Source organism: Myotis nattereri (assembly GCF_964212035.1).
Source record: "Myotis nattereri genome assembly, chromosome: 7".
NCBI lineage: Eukaryota > Metazoa > Chordata > Mammalia > Chiroptera > Vespertilionidae > Myotis > Myotis nattereri.
Window position 1 is genome coordinate 17,695,574 of NC_138082.1, and position 14,366 is coordinate 17,709,939.

Genomic DNA, 14,366 nt, shown 5'->3' on the forward strand with positions numbered 1-14,366 from the left:
CACAAAATTTTCATAAAATAATGGGACTTCTGATTCACTTACAAATAATCAAATTCCTCAAATACACAAAACCCACTGTCTATGTCCATGAAAGAAAGATATTTTGAAAGTTTTCACATATTTTATTTTCTGCAGGCCTGGAATAATTGAAATGTTTTTGTTTTGCCTTTTTTCAAATTAATAAATCTAACTTCACGGTGCTCATCCTGCCAGTGAGAAATATGGTACTTAGAGAAATTTATTTTTGTATAGCCTATAAATATTGAGTGAAAGCTGTTAAACTGTGGGAGACCAACTTCATCGGCACCTTTCAAAGAGTGACTGAGTCAGTTTGTTGGAGTGAAATCGCATGTATCAGATCTAAATTTGCTCAACAAAATTAGCTGCGTGCCATTCTATTTGTCTTATCTCTTTCTCTGGCTCATGGCGAGCTAATTCGGGCCACAAGCAATATAGTAAGTACAGAAAAAATAATGAATGTCCCTTTCACCAACAGTTGCATAAAATGTTTTGTCTATTTCAATTTATCTCAAAGCTTTTTATACTTTCAAATTTCATCCTGTACTTAAAAGAAAAGAAAAAGGCCACTAAAGAATTATATCTGAATACCAATCACTTGAGTTTCTATAAATTCCAAGTACACTTTTAGAGGTATCGATATATCACCAGAGACAATGGGGCTGCTAAAAATGAAGTTAAAACAACTGGGAAATATTATTAACTGTTTAGTTGATATTTTTTTACATAGTAAAATTGTGACTTGTAATACTCCTTCTTTTATTATTACTTAAATGTGCCAGTATATTAATTAAAATATGAATATTGGAGCTGAGTACTGACACTACTTTAGATGCATTGTTTTTTTCACAACTGGTAATAATGTTTATTGTAGTTAAAATGGTCAAGTTTAACTTAGCCAGAGGATAAAGTCAAACGTAGACTTTTTATCTGTGCTAAATAATAAATGATTAAAAATTAAAAGTGCTGTATTTCAAGAGGTAGAGCCTTAGGAATATAGCTTTTATATACCCAAATGGGCAAGATCTTTTAAATCACACCCAATCATTATAAACCATACAACTGCGTAAGAGACAGCACATGAACCATTTTTAAAATATGATGTCAAGAAAAAAATTATATATATGTATATATATGTATATATATATGTATATATATATGCATATATATATACCTGTATCAGGCACATTTATATTTAGAGAGAAAATATTCTTAACATTATATCTATACAGTACATTATTTTATACAAAGATATACTGGAGTCCTTTACAGTGTGATTTTACTACATGTGACAAGTTTTGTGTGTTTTTCCCGTTGAAACAATGCATTGTTCTATATGAATAGTGGGCTTAACTACATCCAGTAGAAAAAAAATAAGTAAAATTATATAATTATACCCGAAATTCACAGAAGAGGATAATATTATTTCCTAAAATGTATAATTTTCAAACAGAGGCAGATTTTAGATGATGTTTTTTTAAGACCAGCTTTAGAGTCCCTTTCTCAAGTAGGGGCCTCTGTATTTCATTTGCATTTCCATTTCTATATGGCTTCTAAAGGGGTTTCCCAAACTGTATAAACACACATCTCAAAAACGTGGGTATGTCTCTGCTTTGAATTTCTTCACAGAGACAAGGCTTATATGATGGTTTCCTTAACATATACTAGTACAGCACAAAGAAAGAACTCGGGGGTGTAATGGAGGAGAAATACATAGTAACCCAAAGGAAGACTCCTTAAAGGATAGATATGTTGGACAGGGTCCTTTGGCTACAGGAAAAGCAAAAAGAGCTGTTGACCTGCAGGCAGAAGGATCTGGGAGTGCTAAGCATCCCTTTCTCACACAGTGAGGCAGGGAGGGTGGAGGAGTCACACCTCTTAGAGGCCTCAGTGGCTCTGTCCTGGGAGAGGTGTCAGAGCAGCTGAGAAGCAGAGGCAGAGCCAGCTGGCTCTCAGGACAGGCAGACATGCAGCTTGGACCATACTGGGGCACCAGGCCAGCTTCACCCTTCCGTACTACTTCTTTATATCTCTACACAAAGAAGGAACAAGAATCGCTGACTCAAATGTTCTTCTCAGGTGTGTTCTTAAACAAAAAACAATCAGGAATGTTCTAAAGGAATTTTGGGCAGAGGTCTGAATGTCTCCATTGCCCAGATCTATAATTAATAGATTGCTCTGCAGACTATTATGGGAGTTTGAAAGCTATATTAACTCTCAGGCCATTGTAAATAAAGATACAAGTAGGGCAACATGGTGATCTAGAAAGATTGATTGTTTCTCAGAATCTAGTAACTTGAGAAGAAATGTCTGGAAGAGCATTTTCATTGGTAGAAGTTGACTCTATAAAAACTAAATTCATCATTAGCATGAATCGCATAAAAAAGCAGCCAAGAGAATCCCAGTCACCTCTCAGCCTTAGTTATGTTGCAAGGGCTTCCTTTACAGGGTCCTTTTGAAACAGTAGGCACAGGGCTAGTTGTCTATTTTAAGACACGGAGAGGTCTTAGTTATAAGAAAGCTGTATTATCACATACCTCTAGGAATAGAAAATGCCACATTCTGTTGGAACCCTTTTTTTTTTTCCATAAAATGCTATTAGCATTTCTCTTGAGGCAAATATTCCTCCTAAGAGTTTGGAAAATCACTTAGTGACATATTTTTTGTATTGTGCTTTATTGGCCTTGTCTAACCATCTTTAAAAGAAAGGGGAAAGTTGGCATTTTGAGTTTCTTATATGTCCTCCTCACTTCCTAACATGGTCCTGAAATACAATGATGGGTTAGTAAATGCTTACTGCTTACACTTATTGGATGGTGAGCACATAAAGAAATATATAGGAGATGTGTTATAAAAACGCACATCTGAAATGTATATAATGTCATTAACTGATGTTACCAAATAAGCTTAATTTTTTTAAATTCTTAAATAGGAGGTAAGTAATCACAATGTAATGGCCACAAAAAAATAATGGACTACAAAACACATGTTTAAGAATAATATTCACAAATATTTAACTCACTAAAAATAAAACAGAAATACTTTATACCATATTACGAGCAGACTCTAAAAATGGGAATGGGGACAAATGATAAACTCTTGGAAACACTCCATTGAAAGAAATACCCTAGGAAGCTCGAGAAAGCAACTAAAGAAATTCCCAGAGTAAACATGTCTAATATCTATTATTAAGAATTCTATAATTATGTTTTTAGAACAGCTTAGTTTGCGCACTATATGGTTTAATTACAAATAATAACCATCTGTGAATGAGCTTAAAATTGTTTCGGTAAATGCATGTTATTCTTTCATTTAAAATATTTTTTAAAGAGCTTACTATGTATGTGGTACCACATTAATCTTTGCAGGGAATAAAAACTCTTGCTTTTAAAAAGTCAAAAGAATAATGTAGTTTGGGATTAAATTCCAGGCAAGTGGTATAGACAAGGATTATTCGTAGTCTAGGGTCATCAGTGAATGAAGATGTAAGGATGAGGTGTGACTTGATGTCTAGCTGAAAAGACTGAACAATTGGGACAGGAAGAGGCACCAGGCGACCCATAAATTCCAGGGAAAGGTGTCAGCCAAGGCAAAAACAAAACAAAACAAAACAAAACAAAACAAAAACACAAGCAAGGTACCATCATGGAATACTGACTACATAAGCTCAGTTCTTGGAATACCTGGTAAGGAACTCCTAAGACTAGATTAAAAGGGAAACTAAAGACAATTTTAAGAGGCTTTGAATTTTACAAGGGGAATCCATTTGAAGGCTTCTAAGTAGAAACTGGGATGATAAAAGTATTAAATTCAAAATGGTCATCTTGGCATTGACAAGAGGGAAGACTTAGAGGCAAGAGGTCATTGAGCAAGGGAACCAGGAAAAAGGATCTTGCCATAAAACTGCTCTGAGGTTTTTGAGGGCTGGAGGAGGTCAATAAAAATGTTAGGGATGGATTTTAATAAGCCATGCAATCAAATGTCCTTTAATAAAACAAATATTTGTTTAACTGCTCTAATTCTAGACAAAATTATGAGACAAAGGAAACTCTAAAAATGAAAATACATGTCTAAAATAAATACTATTCTGTTTGTTTGTGGGGTTTTTTTTTCTGTTTGGTTTTCATATGTCCCTATAGAAACAAATTCATATTGCCTAAACATACAGGGAAGAATAGAAAATGATGACAAAAATAATTTCAGTAAAAGGAGAGATCATGTAAAGCAAAGTATTCACAGCCATCCATGACCTCAATTGCACAGCGCCCTGCTAGTGGAGGGAGCCATCCTGAAATACAGCTTTGCACAACTTATTACTAAAGCCACAGCCATGCTAGATACAGTCCAAGAAACCAGAGAAATCAGGGCCATTTTCTTTTCAGTCTTAACCAGACATGAGGTATCCTCAGAAGACCAGCATATGCCTCTTTTGAAGGCAGGTTTAGAATCCCCACTTGTATTCTTAAGGCTTAAAACCTGGATGTCCACCTATGCCAGATGCATGTGGCACCAGACTTAAGTAAAAGTCAGAAGATTAGTAAAGATGTGGTAAGTGAAAGTGAGTATTTACAAGTCTGATCTTTTTGGAAAACAAGCTAATGTTTATCACACCATTCATTTTCTTCTCTTTAGATTCCTTTAGACTATGTTACAAAGGAAATATATACATTCATACAGCCTTGATTTCTATTACTTTAACTCTCTAGATTCAGACACTGAATCTTACATATTCTTATTGATATTTAGTATGCTTCACTAATACCTACAATATTAGAAATGACGTGATGAACAATGATACTGACCTACCTCTATCTCTCAAAGAAGAGGTTGAATGATGTTGCACAGTAAGTCACATAGTATCTATGTTAATGTTTTACAGGGCCCCATTCTCATCTCAAATTCCTAACAGGAAGTGATCATCCCTGCCAAAACAAGTACCAACCCTCCTTTCTGTCACTATGGCCCATGTGAATGCTGACCATCACTGAAAAAGGTCTGGTGCTTGAAGAAAGTCAGCGACAACCAGAGAGAGTTATAAGTCAACAACACTGCAGACTTGCTAAGCTTGGAGGCAGCATTTGCAGAAGCCAACTAGAGAGAGGCAAATGTGTAATTGAAATAAATGTATAAAGTCTTAGTAGTTAAAACTTAGCTTATGCCCTTCTGCAAAGAACACAACTGTGATACTGGCAGGTGCTTGAAGAAGAAGAAAAGAAGACCCAACAAAGACAGTGTAAAAGAATCTGAGGATGGATCTGAGCTGGGATCTGAGGATGGATGTGGACAAATCTGAAGTATTCCCATGGGTTTGCTGATTAAGGGTCCCATCAACTAGTTGGTGCTGAGAAGCCCACTGTTCATCCTTCATAATCCATTTTGTTTATGCATCCATACCACTTAATAAAGAAGGAAGAAATAACCATTTTGTACTTACTGGTCATCATTTATAAGTTTCACATAAAACAAACTCTTGAAGGTGCTGTTAGACACACTAACTAGCATAGGCAACTCTTATCTGACTTTTAGGATCCAAATGCTATGTTCAGAAAAAACCCTGCCAAGTAAACTGATCCTCTTACAAACCGTCTTAACAAATGTGCTTTATTTTTTTTTTAACCTCCATGTGCTGTACATTATCAATACAATCAATGATTATCTCCTCAATATAAATTACAGATGTTGATGATCCCACAGTCTTCCACTTCAAAGGAACTTTGTATTGTTAGGCCCATGGTTCCAATCCATGTGTTTTCATTTCAATTTTACAATTCTCTTTTAAAGCAATACAGCCTTGTATTTATTTTTTAAGTGTCTGCAACTTCTCGAGTGCTTCTATATATGTTCAAGAAAATGTTATTGGTATCAGGATATGCCAACTACGTTATGTCACCTAACTTCCCTGTGCTCTCAGTTTCCTCAGTTAAAAATGCGAGGACAGAAGGCAGGCAGGGGAAGGTGGGTGGGTGGGAAGGCTCAACCAAAAAACTTGTATGCATTTATGCATAAACCATGCACACAGACAATAGGGTTGTGAAGGCCTGAGGCAGGGGTGGAGATGGGCTAGAAGGGGACAATGGAGGGAGGAGGAGACATATATAATACTTATCAACAATAAAGATTTTTTACAAAAAATGAGAGGACTAGATATGTGATTCCTAAATAGAGGTAGATTTCTATGAAGCCAGCACAGGAGACTAGAGAAAAGAGTGGATGAACATTGGGGGAGCGCTATAGCCAGGGCCAGAGAGCTGGCTTCTTGCTGCAGCTGTAACAAACTCAGCTCTTTTCCCCCTTTACCTGTTTTAGATGCCAGGGCTACACGTGAATTCACTTAAAAAAAGAGAGACCCGCTTGTAACAATAACTGAAATGCAATGGATTTCTTTTTTCATAAAAGTCTAAACATCGTTTTTCTAATGAACTCATTTTTTTAAATCATGTTAATTGTGTAGGTATCACTTTTAGTTGCACTAATGGAGATGAAGAAATTGAGGCACAGAGTAAGGAGTCTAACCCCAAGATCACATAGAAAATGGCTGTATGACCATAATTCAGTTCTCCTAACTTTTATCCTGGTGCTTTATTCTGTAGCTTCACACAACAGCAGGGCTGCTACTGCCCTGCCCACAGCTCAGGCATGTATGTATCCATTAAACCCTATGTGGCTGCTGCCCTCTGGAGTTGTGCAAAGCAACATGCTTGCAGAATAATCACATTCAACATGAAAACAATCATAAAACAATTACTACATGTTCAGAAAGGCAGTTTAGAATTAGGCTTCAAAATATTCATATATTTCACCTCTGTGTCATGAATGTGAGGCAGTTCTCTTCCCTCCTGAAAATTTCGTACAAGTAGAAAGCACTAATCTAGGTGTCAAATATAAAAACAAGGAAGTAGCTTTAAAGCTCTGATCAAAGCATTGGAAAATAGGTCAATTTCTTTAATAACCACGTCCGAATGATCAACAACTCAGGGAGAGAAAACAAAAGCCATATACAATGAAATCTGATGAGACCATAGAGCAATTCTAATAAGTAGTATTTTGGGGAAATGGCCTCAAAGACAAATATTTTAATAACCTCTTTGTTTGTCTAAGACAGGTGCACTTGTAACAAAGATGGTCTGCTAGAAACTTTACATTATGTTTATTAGCATATGTGTACATGTTTTAAATATGTCAATTAACTTGTTACTGGAATGTACCTCAGTGTCACATTTTTCAAAAAAACTGCTATTCAGTGGAGAAATAGAGTACATGTTCCCCTACACATCCCCCCACCCCCCAGCACACAGGCCAAGTGACAAAGACATGGAGTTGCTCAAGGTATTAAGAAGAAATAGAGGAACTGTCCCCAGTGTAGAAATCTTTATCTAAACCACCTGCTTATGCCCTGTGTCACACCCACAAAATTACTTAAAATTTTCAAATTATGCAGAAGAGTGACAGCTTCAGGAAACATTGATTTAGGATCTTTTCATTGGAAAAAAAAAAGACAAATTAAGAAATCATTTGTCATTATAAACTGTAATCCCCAATCAATAACTGTATTGGAAAGCAGGAAATGTAAGGGCTTATTCCAACTGCCCAATAATCATAGTAATTTAGAAAATGAGTATTAGAGAAAAGATGCAATTTGTTTCCAAATGCTCAAATGTAACATAGTAGGTAATTTCCAAAATGATGTAACCTGGAGAAAAGTTTATAATTTGATTAATTTCTAGCCTGCACAACACATTCAACAGATCATTTTAAAAGATACCAACAGAATATAATTGATAATTTAATTTCTATAGAATAGCTGTAGGCTTAAACATGCATAAGCTAATTTCAATGTAGGCATTAACATTTCTACAAAACAGTATTCCTCAAAAAGGATGAAATTTGTCATATGATGTTTTAGGCACTTACACATGAATATCCAACAGCAGCAGAACACTGTAAAATAAAGCAAAAACTTGCTGCTATTTGTAATATGTTAAATTTTCTTAATAATTTGTTTGAAATAATGTAAAAGTGACACAGCTTTAAAGCATCGCAAAGTATAAGGCACCCTAATTCAATTTATTTTCTAAAAGTACACCTTACATAGTCATTCATCTTAAGAGGACTCTAATCACCAAGTTACAGAGAATATTCAAAAACATCCCCAAACGCTTGCATCCCTAGCTTTTTTGTTCAATGGCAGTGGTCTACCTTCCTTCCTTCCTTTCTTCCTTCCTTCCTTCCTTCCTTGGTCAGGGAGAGAAAAAGGGACTTCTCTGTAGAAATATTTGGCCTTGGAGTCAGGACTTTTAAGATGTGCTAGTGATCTTGGATCGATGCCTTTTTATTTTCTTTCAGGAATAAATCTGAGCAATGGAATGGCTTGCGATCGTCCAGCCAACCAGCCATATCAGATTTATCAGAAAGAAAGAATGAAAACTGGCTCAGAGGACTCCTGCAGAGGCTGAGTGGCAGGTGGCTGGTAAACACACCCACACACACACATACACACACACACACAAAGAATATGCTTAGTGGTGGAGGGAAAATATACATTCATATGTGTAAACTCAATAAACAATAAGATATAAAAAAGAATCCATAGTTATGGAAAAGATGAATGCATAAGACAGATGATAAATAGTACTTCTATTTAAGAACCAAAGGGATGAAAGCTCATGAATATTAAATATTTGAATCCACTTTAAGGAGGAAATATGATTTTCCCTCAAATGAATGCAAACTCTAAAATTCTGCCAGTGCAAACTTACTGTGTTCACATTAGAATAAAAAAAAAAAATGCAACTCTTCCATGAAACCCATGCCCTGGGAAATATTCTAATGTAATTTCTTAATTAAGACACATTTCCAGTGACTAAATGAAAAATATATATACAGCAGTAAGTGGCTTGATTTTCAGAAAAACTGACTTTTGATGCATGCATGATTAAAATAAATAAAGGCAGTTTCATTTGAGAAGAAAGTCAGAAAACAGGAATCATGACACAACCAAAAATCTTTCAAGTTTTATCACAACAGCCCATATTAGAGTGTTTTCAAGTGATGTGCAGCTATATTAATAAGCATAAATTTATTAAGCTTTCTGAAGAAATAAATAATACCTTCTAAAAGACCCCCTTTACATATGTAGGTTCAAAATTAAAAGAAAAAAAAGGAATAGTGTACCCATGGGTGTGCTCACAGCAAACACATGTAGGAGAAAGTATTGATGTGTGTTTTTTTAAAATATCATTTTTATCTTTTAACTGTTTTAGTAACCATTTTTCTTCTAACTGTAAAAACAGCCCCTAATATTGGAGGCATATCTTAAATATGTAGGAAAATGTATGTTCTTTTGTAGAATGAAAAGCAGGACTAAGATACTTGCAAATAAGAAATAGGAACTGGACTGGTTAGTCACTTATCTGTTAAGGTATGTAAGGCTATCACTTCAATGCTACCACATAGTTCATTTCAATACAAAGGTAATATTGATTATCTTTCAGGAAGACAGAAATTTGGGAATTATTCCTTTTAGTGATAAAGGCTTTATAGTATCTGCAGAAAGGGCCCTTGACTATAATATTTCTAGATAAAATAAGTCACTGGAAAAAAACAATCGCCTTCTCTAAAGCTGATATTTTTTCCAAGCAAAGAAGCAAAGGTCCTCAGCAGTTACAATTATTTGAAGAAATATCTTAAATCCATACAGGAGAATTGTCTCCAGCCCCCATATTTTTATTCTATCCACATAGAGCAGTAAATAAGGTGCATTCCTTCTGCTCCTTAAGAAATTAGCATTTCAAAAATATGCCGCTTTCCCCTGAACTCCAAGTGTGTCTAATAATGCGAGAAGCAGATTGTCTTCCTCGTTCCCTTAATTTGTTTCATCTAAAAGCAATTCACTCAACATCTTGTCGCCCTCTGGCAGCTTAGTTTACTTATCCGCACTTAATTTCTCATTTGGACCAAAACAAACTCCTCCAAACTGCGAGTGACTGCTAACCACGAGAGGGGAGATGCAATATGGATTTACTGGGGGCCAGGCAGCCGCCGCACAGTGACAGCCACAAGCACACCGACCTTCACTCACACCCCAGACAGTAACTTGGTTCTTCTCTACAAGCACCACATTGAAACCAGCTGAACTCTCCCTGCCAGGTGCGGCGGGGTGAGGGTGGGGTCGGCTGAGAAACCCAAGTCCCCAGGGGCATTTACAGTTTCCAGTGGATCACCTGAGCCTGCGTGCTGCAATTATACCAGGGGGTGCACCCGACAGCTTTTCTTTGTGCGGCTCTTTCATCTGGATCACTTTGTGTTTGGAACAAGTGAGGCTCGCCTTTGTGTCCCCAGAATTTCAAGTACAGAGTCACACACGGAACAACAATGGCACGCTAATCCTCGCGCTCTAAATGGGCTCACTTGTGGGTCTGACAATTCGCGGGGGGCGGGAGGGGGGGAGCGAGGGGAGACCAGCTGCAGAACTAATTTGGATTACATTCCTTGCAGAAATTCTGAAAAGGGCTCTTCGGCATAGCTCAACCCCAAGCCACACAGTTAAGACCGAATTGCTGCGGACTCGGAGCCCGGTCCCCCAGCGGCTGAAGCTGAACCAGACAGAGCCCCCAGTAGGTCGCCTCCCGCAAATTCCTCTCGGCTACGTCTGCACGTCGGTCGCCACTGCTATTGAATGGGTCAATGTGCATAATCAACCCATTGAGGGGAGATATGGAGGGGCTCGGAGGGAGAGGGAGATAAAAAGGGATGTAGCTAAGAGGCCGCTTGGAATCTCGAGCCCGTGCTGGTGCGATTCCGGAGGTGGCTGGAGCGCGGACCTGGTATGCATGAAGAATGTCAGAGCACCGGGACGGTGCAAACGGCGCGCAGTGTGCCATTCGAAGGTCACTCTGAAAGGCTCGGGGACTGTCACTTGTTACTTACTGGGGAGAGCAAGGAGGGGGAGGCAGCGGCGGGGGCGGAGCGGGAACACGGCGGCGCGCTGATTTCTCGGTGAGGTCAAAGGACACCCTCCCCCGGCCTAAGGCTCTCCCCCTCGCCACTCCCGGGGGCTTTATCTCCCGTGGCTGCCTCCCACGCTCGGTGGAGCAGCCCGGACGGTTCCGGAAATCTCTCCGGCTCTCCTAAAGGGCGCCCCCTTGGCCGCGTCGGACACCGGACTCTGTTCAGTCCTTTTCTGTCCCACTTTCAGCCCCAGGAACTCCAGGGTCAGAAACTTTGAGTCCCCGGCGCTGCAGGTGCTGCCAGGAGCCCCGCGGGCCGCGGCGCGCCAGCCCCACGGCGCTGCCTCTCGAGGTCACGTAGCCTCCGCCCGTGCAGGGAGCGGGGGCTCGGGCTGTCCGGCCCACGGTGGCCGCGCACCCCGCACGGACGCGCCAGCCTCGGCTTCAATCAGTCCGCACCGGGAGTGGGATCGGTAGCCGCGCTGGGCTGTAAACAGAGAAGTTGGAGGGACTCCGGCCAACAGCAAGTTTAACTTCAGGAAGAACTCTTCCTGGAGCCAAACCCAGCGGGAAGGCCGGGCTGTCCGGGCTCCAGTATGTCAACCTTTTTTTTTTTTTCCTTCTATTTTTTTAAGATGACAGGCAGCCAGGCAAGCTCCCTTCAGGTCAGTCGGGAGAGAGCTCCAGGATGCCGGGCCAGGAAGCTGGGAGTTCCGGGCCCCCGGGCCAGGGCGCGCCCGCCCGCCCGCCTGCCGCTGCCCAGCCTTGGGCTCAGGTGGGGTCGGACCCCGCCAGGCTCCGGCGGCCGGAGGCGCAGTGGCCGCGGGCAGCACGCACAGGTGCAGAGCCCGTCCTCCAAGCTGCCCTCCCCGCCGCCCTCCCGCACAGAGGGGGCCGGCGGCACCGCTCGGGACCCGCACCCTCCCGCGGCCCGGGCGGTGCGCGCTTCTCCCACGCTGCTGCCCTCAGGGTCCCCTCTCACTCGGGGTTCGGGGCGCCCATGTCCCGCACACCAGGCGCGACCCGAAGGGATCCCTCTCAGGCTCCCAGAAAACGTGCGAGAAAGACCAGGGGGTTAAGGAGAGCGGAAGAGGAGATAGGGGTGCACAGTGTTTCTGTGTTTTTCTTTTCTCCACGAGAAATAAAATGCACGCACACACAGACGGTAAGTTTGGGGACGGAATGAGAGGCGAGGAAGAGGACCCGGTGGAGTGGTCCCTCCTCTCCGGAGAGCCAGAGGGCGGCAGGCTGAGCGAAGGGGGGGAGAGAGGGCCACCCCAGCCGCCGCTCCGGCCGCGGCAGGTTCAACCCCGGGAGCGCGAGCCGGAGTCACCACCCACCTGACTGCGAAGCGCTGCGCCGGACGGTCCCCGCCGCCACCAGAAGGCTCACCCAGACGCACAGTCCCGCCGCCAGCTTCATTGTGTGCAAGTCTCAGATCCCGCGCTGACAGTTACATGTCCAAATGGCATCGCCCCTTTCGGGCACACGGAGGAGACCCGTCAGCCAGGCGCGCGTGGGGGCGCGCGGTGCACCGGCTCCGAGCGCGGCGGGCGAGGGAGTCCGCGGCCGTGGGGCCCGGCCGGGCCGGAGGGGGCGAGTGTGCGCGGGAGTGCGCGCGGGGGAGAGGCGCTCGCGTTTGAGCGTGGAGCTCCTGGCCGGACTGCAGCGATGTCCCCGCGCGATCGCCCTCCCCGCCTCACTCTCTCTCTGGTCGGGCGACAATAAAAAGGAAGGGGGGTGGTGGTGGAGGGGGGGAAGGTCTCCCCCCAAAAAAGTTGCTTGCAAAGAGGCGGTAGGTTTCCGGCCTCTCGCCCCAGCCCGGCTCTGATCGGCTCTTCTTTTAGTTTCCCAGCGCCTCCAGTCCAAATTGGGAAGAAAGTGGGGAGGGGGAAGCTTCTGGCTCCTTCTCCCCGTATCCAGTCCTTTTCCCCGTCAGCGTTCCTCACTCTTGTCCGGCGGCTGCGGTAATGAAAGCTCCAAGCATAATTTCCAATGCTTCGCCGTCTCCAGCTGCAGCCCCGCGGAGAAATTAATAAGACTCCCGGAGAGGGGGGGCGGGGGGAAAGGTGGAGGGGGCGGCGGATAAAACAACCCTCCACACAGGAGCCGGCTGGCCGAGCCGCGCTAGCCCCGCCCCCTCTGCCCGCAGCCACGCCTTTTCTCCCGCCCTCTCCCCCAAAGCGAAATCTCATTGGCTCAGCCGCTCCCCAAAAATCCTGGGCCTTAGGAGTTGGGAAAACACCTGTCAGGGTGGAGGAGCTTGGTCTGGTGGGTAGAGGAACCTGGATTTAAAGGGCTCACCAGAGGCCAGGGACTGAATGCAAGAGAGGCCCCAGGACAGCTGGGGCACGGAGTGCCAGGACACTGGAGGGATGTGCACTATATATATATATATATATATATATATATATATATATATATATATATATATATATATCCCGATTCATGAAATTCGTGCAAGGGTGGACTTCTGGTCTAATTAGTATATTATGCTTTTATTATTATAGATTTTCACCTTTTTTCCCACATTGCCCCACGGTGCTCATCTAAAGACCATACTTAGAAATAAGACCATATCTAGAAATAGGAGAAAATAAAACGTTGCTTCAGGCATAAAGCCTCCACACTTTGATCCCCCATCATGCTCCACACTCAGAAATCAGTTTAAAAACTGGTTCTGTGCATCCGATAGCCTCTGCAGTGGAGGTAGTCCAGAGGATATGATCACCTGCCTTTTCTCTCTACTCCCGTTCCCACCCTCCCAAACTGACCGACACTGAGTCAAAGGACAAGTCCACCGAATGACATACATCCTTGGCTTTTTAAGTCTCCGTGTCTGTTCACTTTTCCCTTGGACTCCTAGACCACTTGGTTTGGGGTTCATTCTAATCCAAAGTTACCAATTTGGTTATAAAGGGCCAAAAATTGATCCAGGTCTGAGTTGTTCAGTCTGCAAGAAACTGAAATGACCATCTCAGGATAGAACCAACCTCAAGTGATTACCTGTATTCTACAATGGACCCAGCTTTAGACTCCTCTATGTTCTCTCTCTGCAGGTTCACCCACCCCAATCCTCGGGTTATTGCTAGCTATGGGAGTGTCTGGGCTTTTCTTAATCTAAATATCCTGGCATTGGGCCATATCATGGTACATATCACTTGCCTACTGCAGCTCAGAAATTGTACCCTGAGCAGGGGCCAGAATCTCATGCGGGTAGTAGTTTTATTGGTTTGCTATTTGCACAGGCATACTGTGAATTGTTTTCTTTTCTCAGTTTCTTCAGGAGCAGCAAATGCATAAATTAAAAGTACCAGGAGAACTTAAAAATCAAGCCACCCGGCCTCCTCACTCAGCATTTGAGACCTTCCCACTCCTCCCCCACATCTTTTATCTACAGCC

At 42.4% G+C, this 14,366-nt stretch overlaps 1 protein-coding gene across 1 annotated transcript in view; it reads right to left on the bottom strand.

Moving 5' to 3' along the window:
- ERBB4 (erb-b2 receptor tyrosine kinase 4) overlaps window positions 1-12,975 on the bottom strand; it is a 925,368-nt gene extending 912,393 nt beyond the window's left edge. Inside the window, exon 1 of the mRNA XM_081095735.1 lies at window positions 12,305-12,975. Within this exon, the coding sequence (XP_080951861.1) occupies window positions 12,305-12,386 (82 nt within the window). The 5' untranslated portion in view covers window positions 12,387-12,975. The remainder of the gene's footprint in view (window positions 1-12,304) is intronic.
- Between the last annotated feature and the right edge of the window lie 1,391 nt (window positions 12,976-14,366).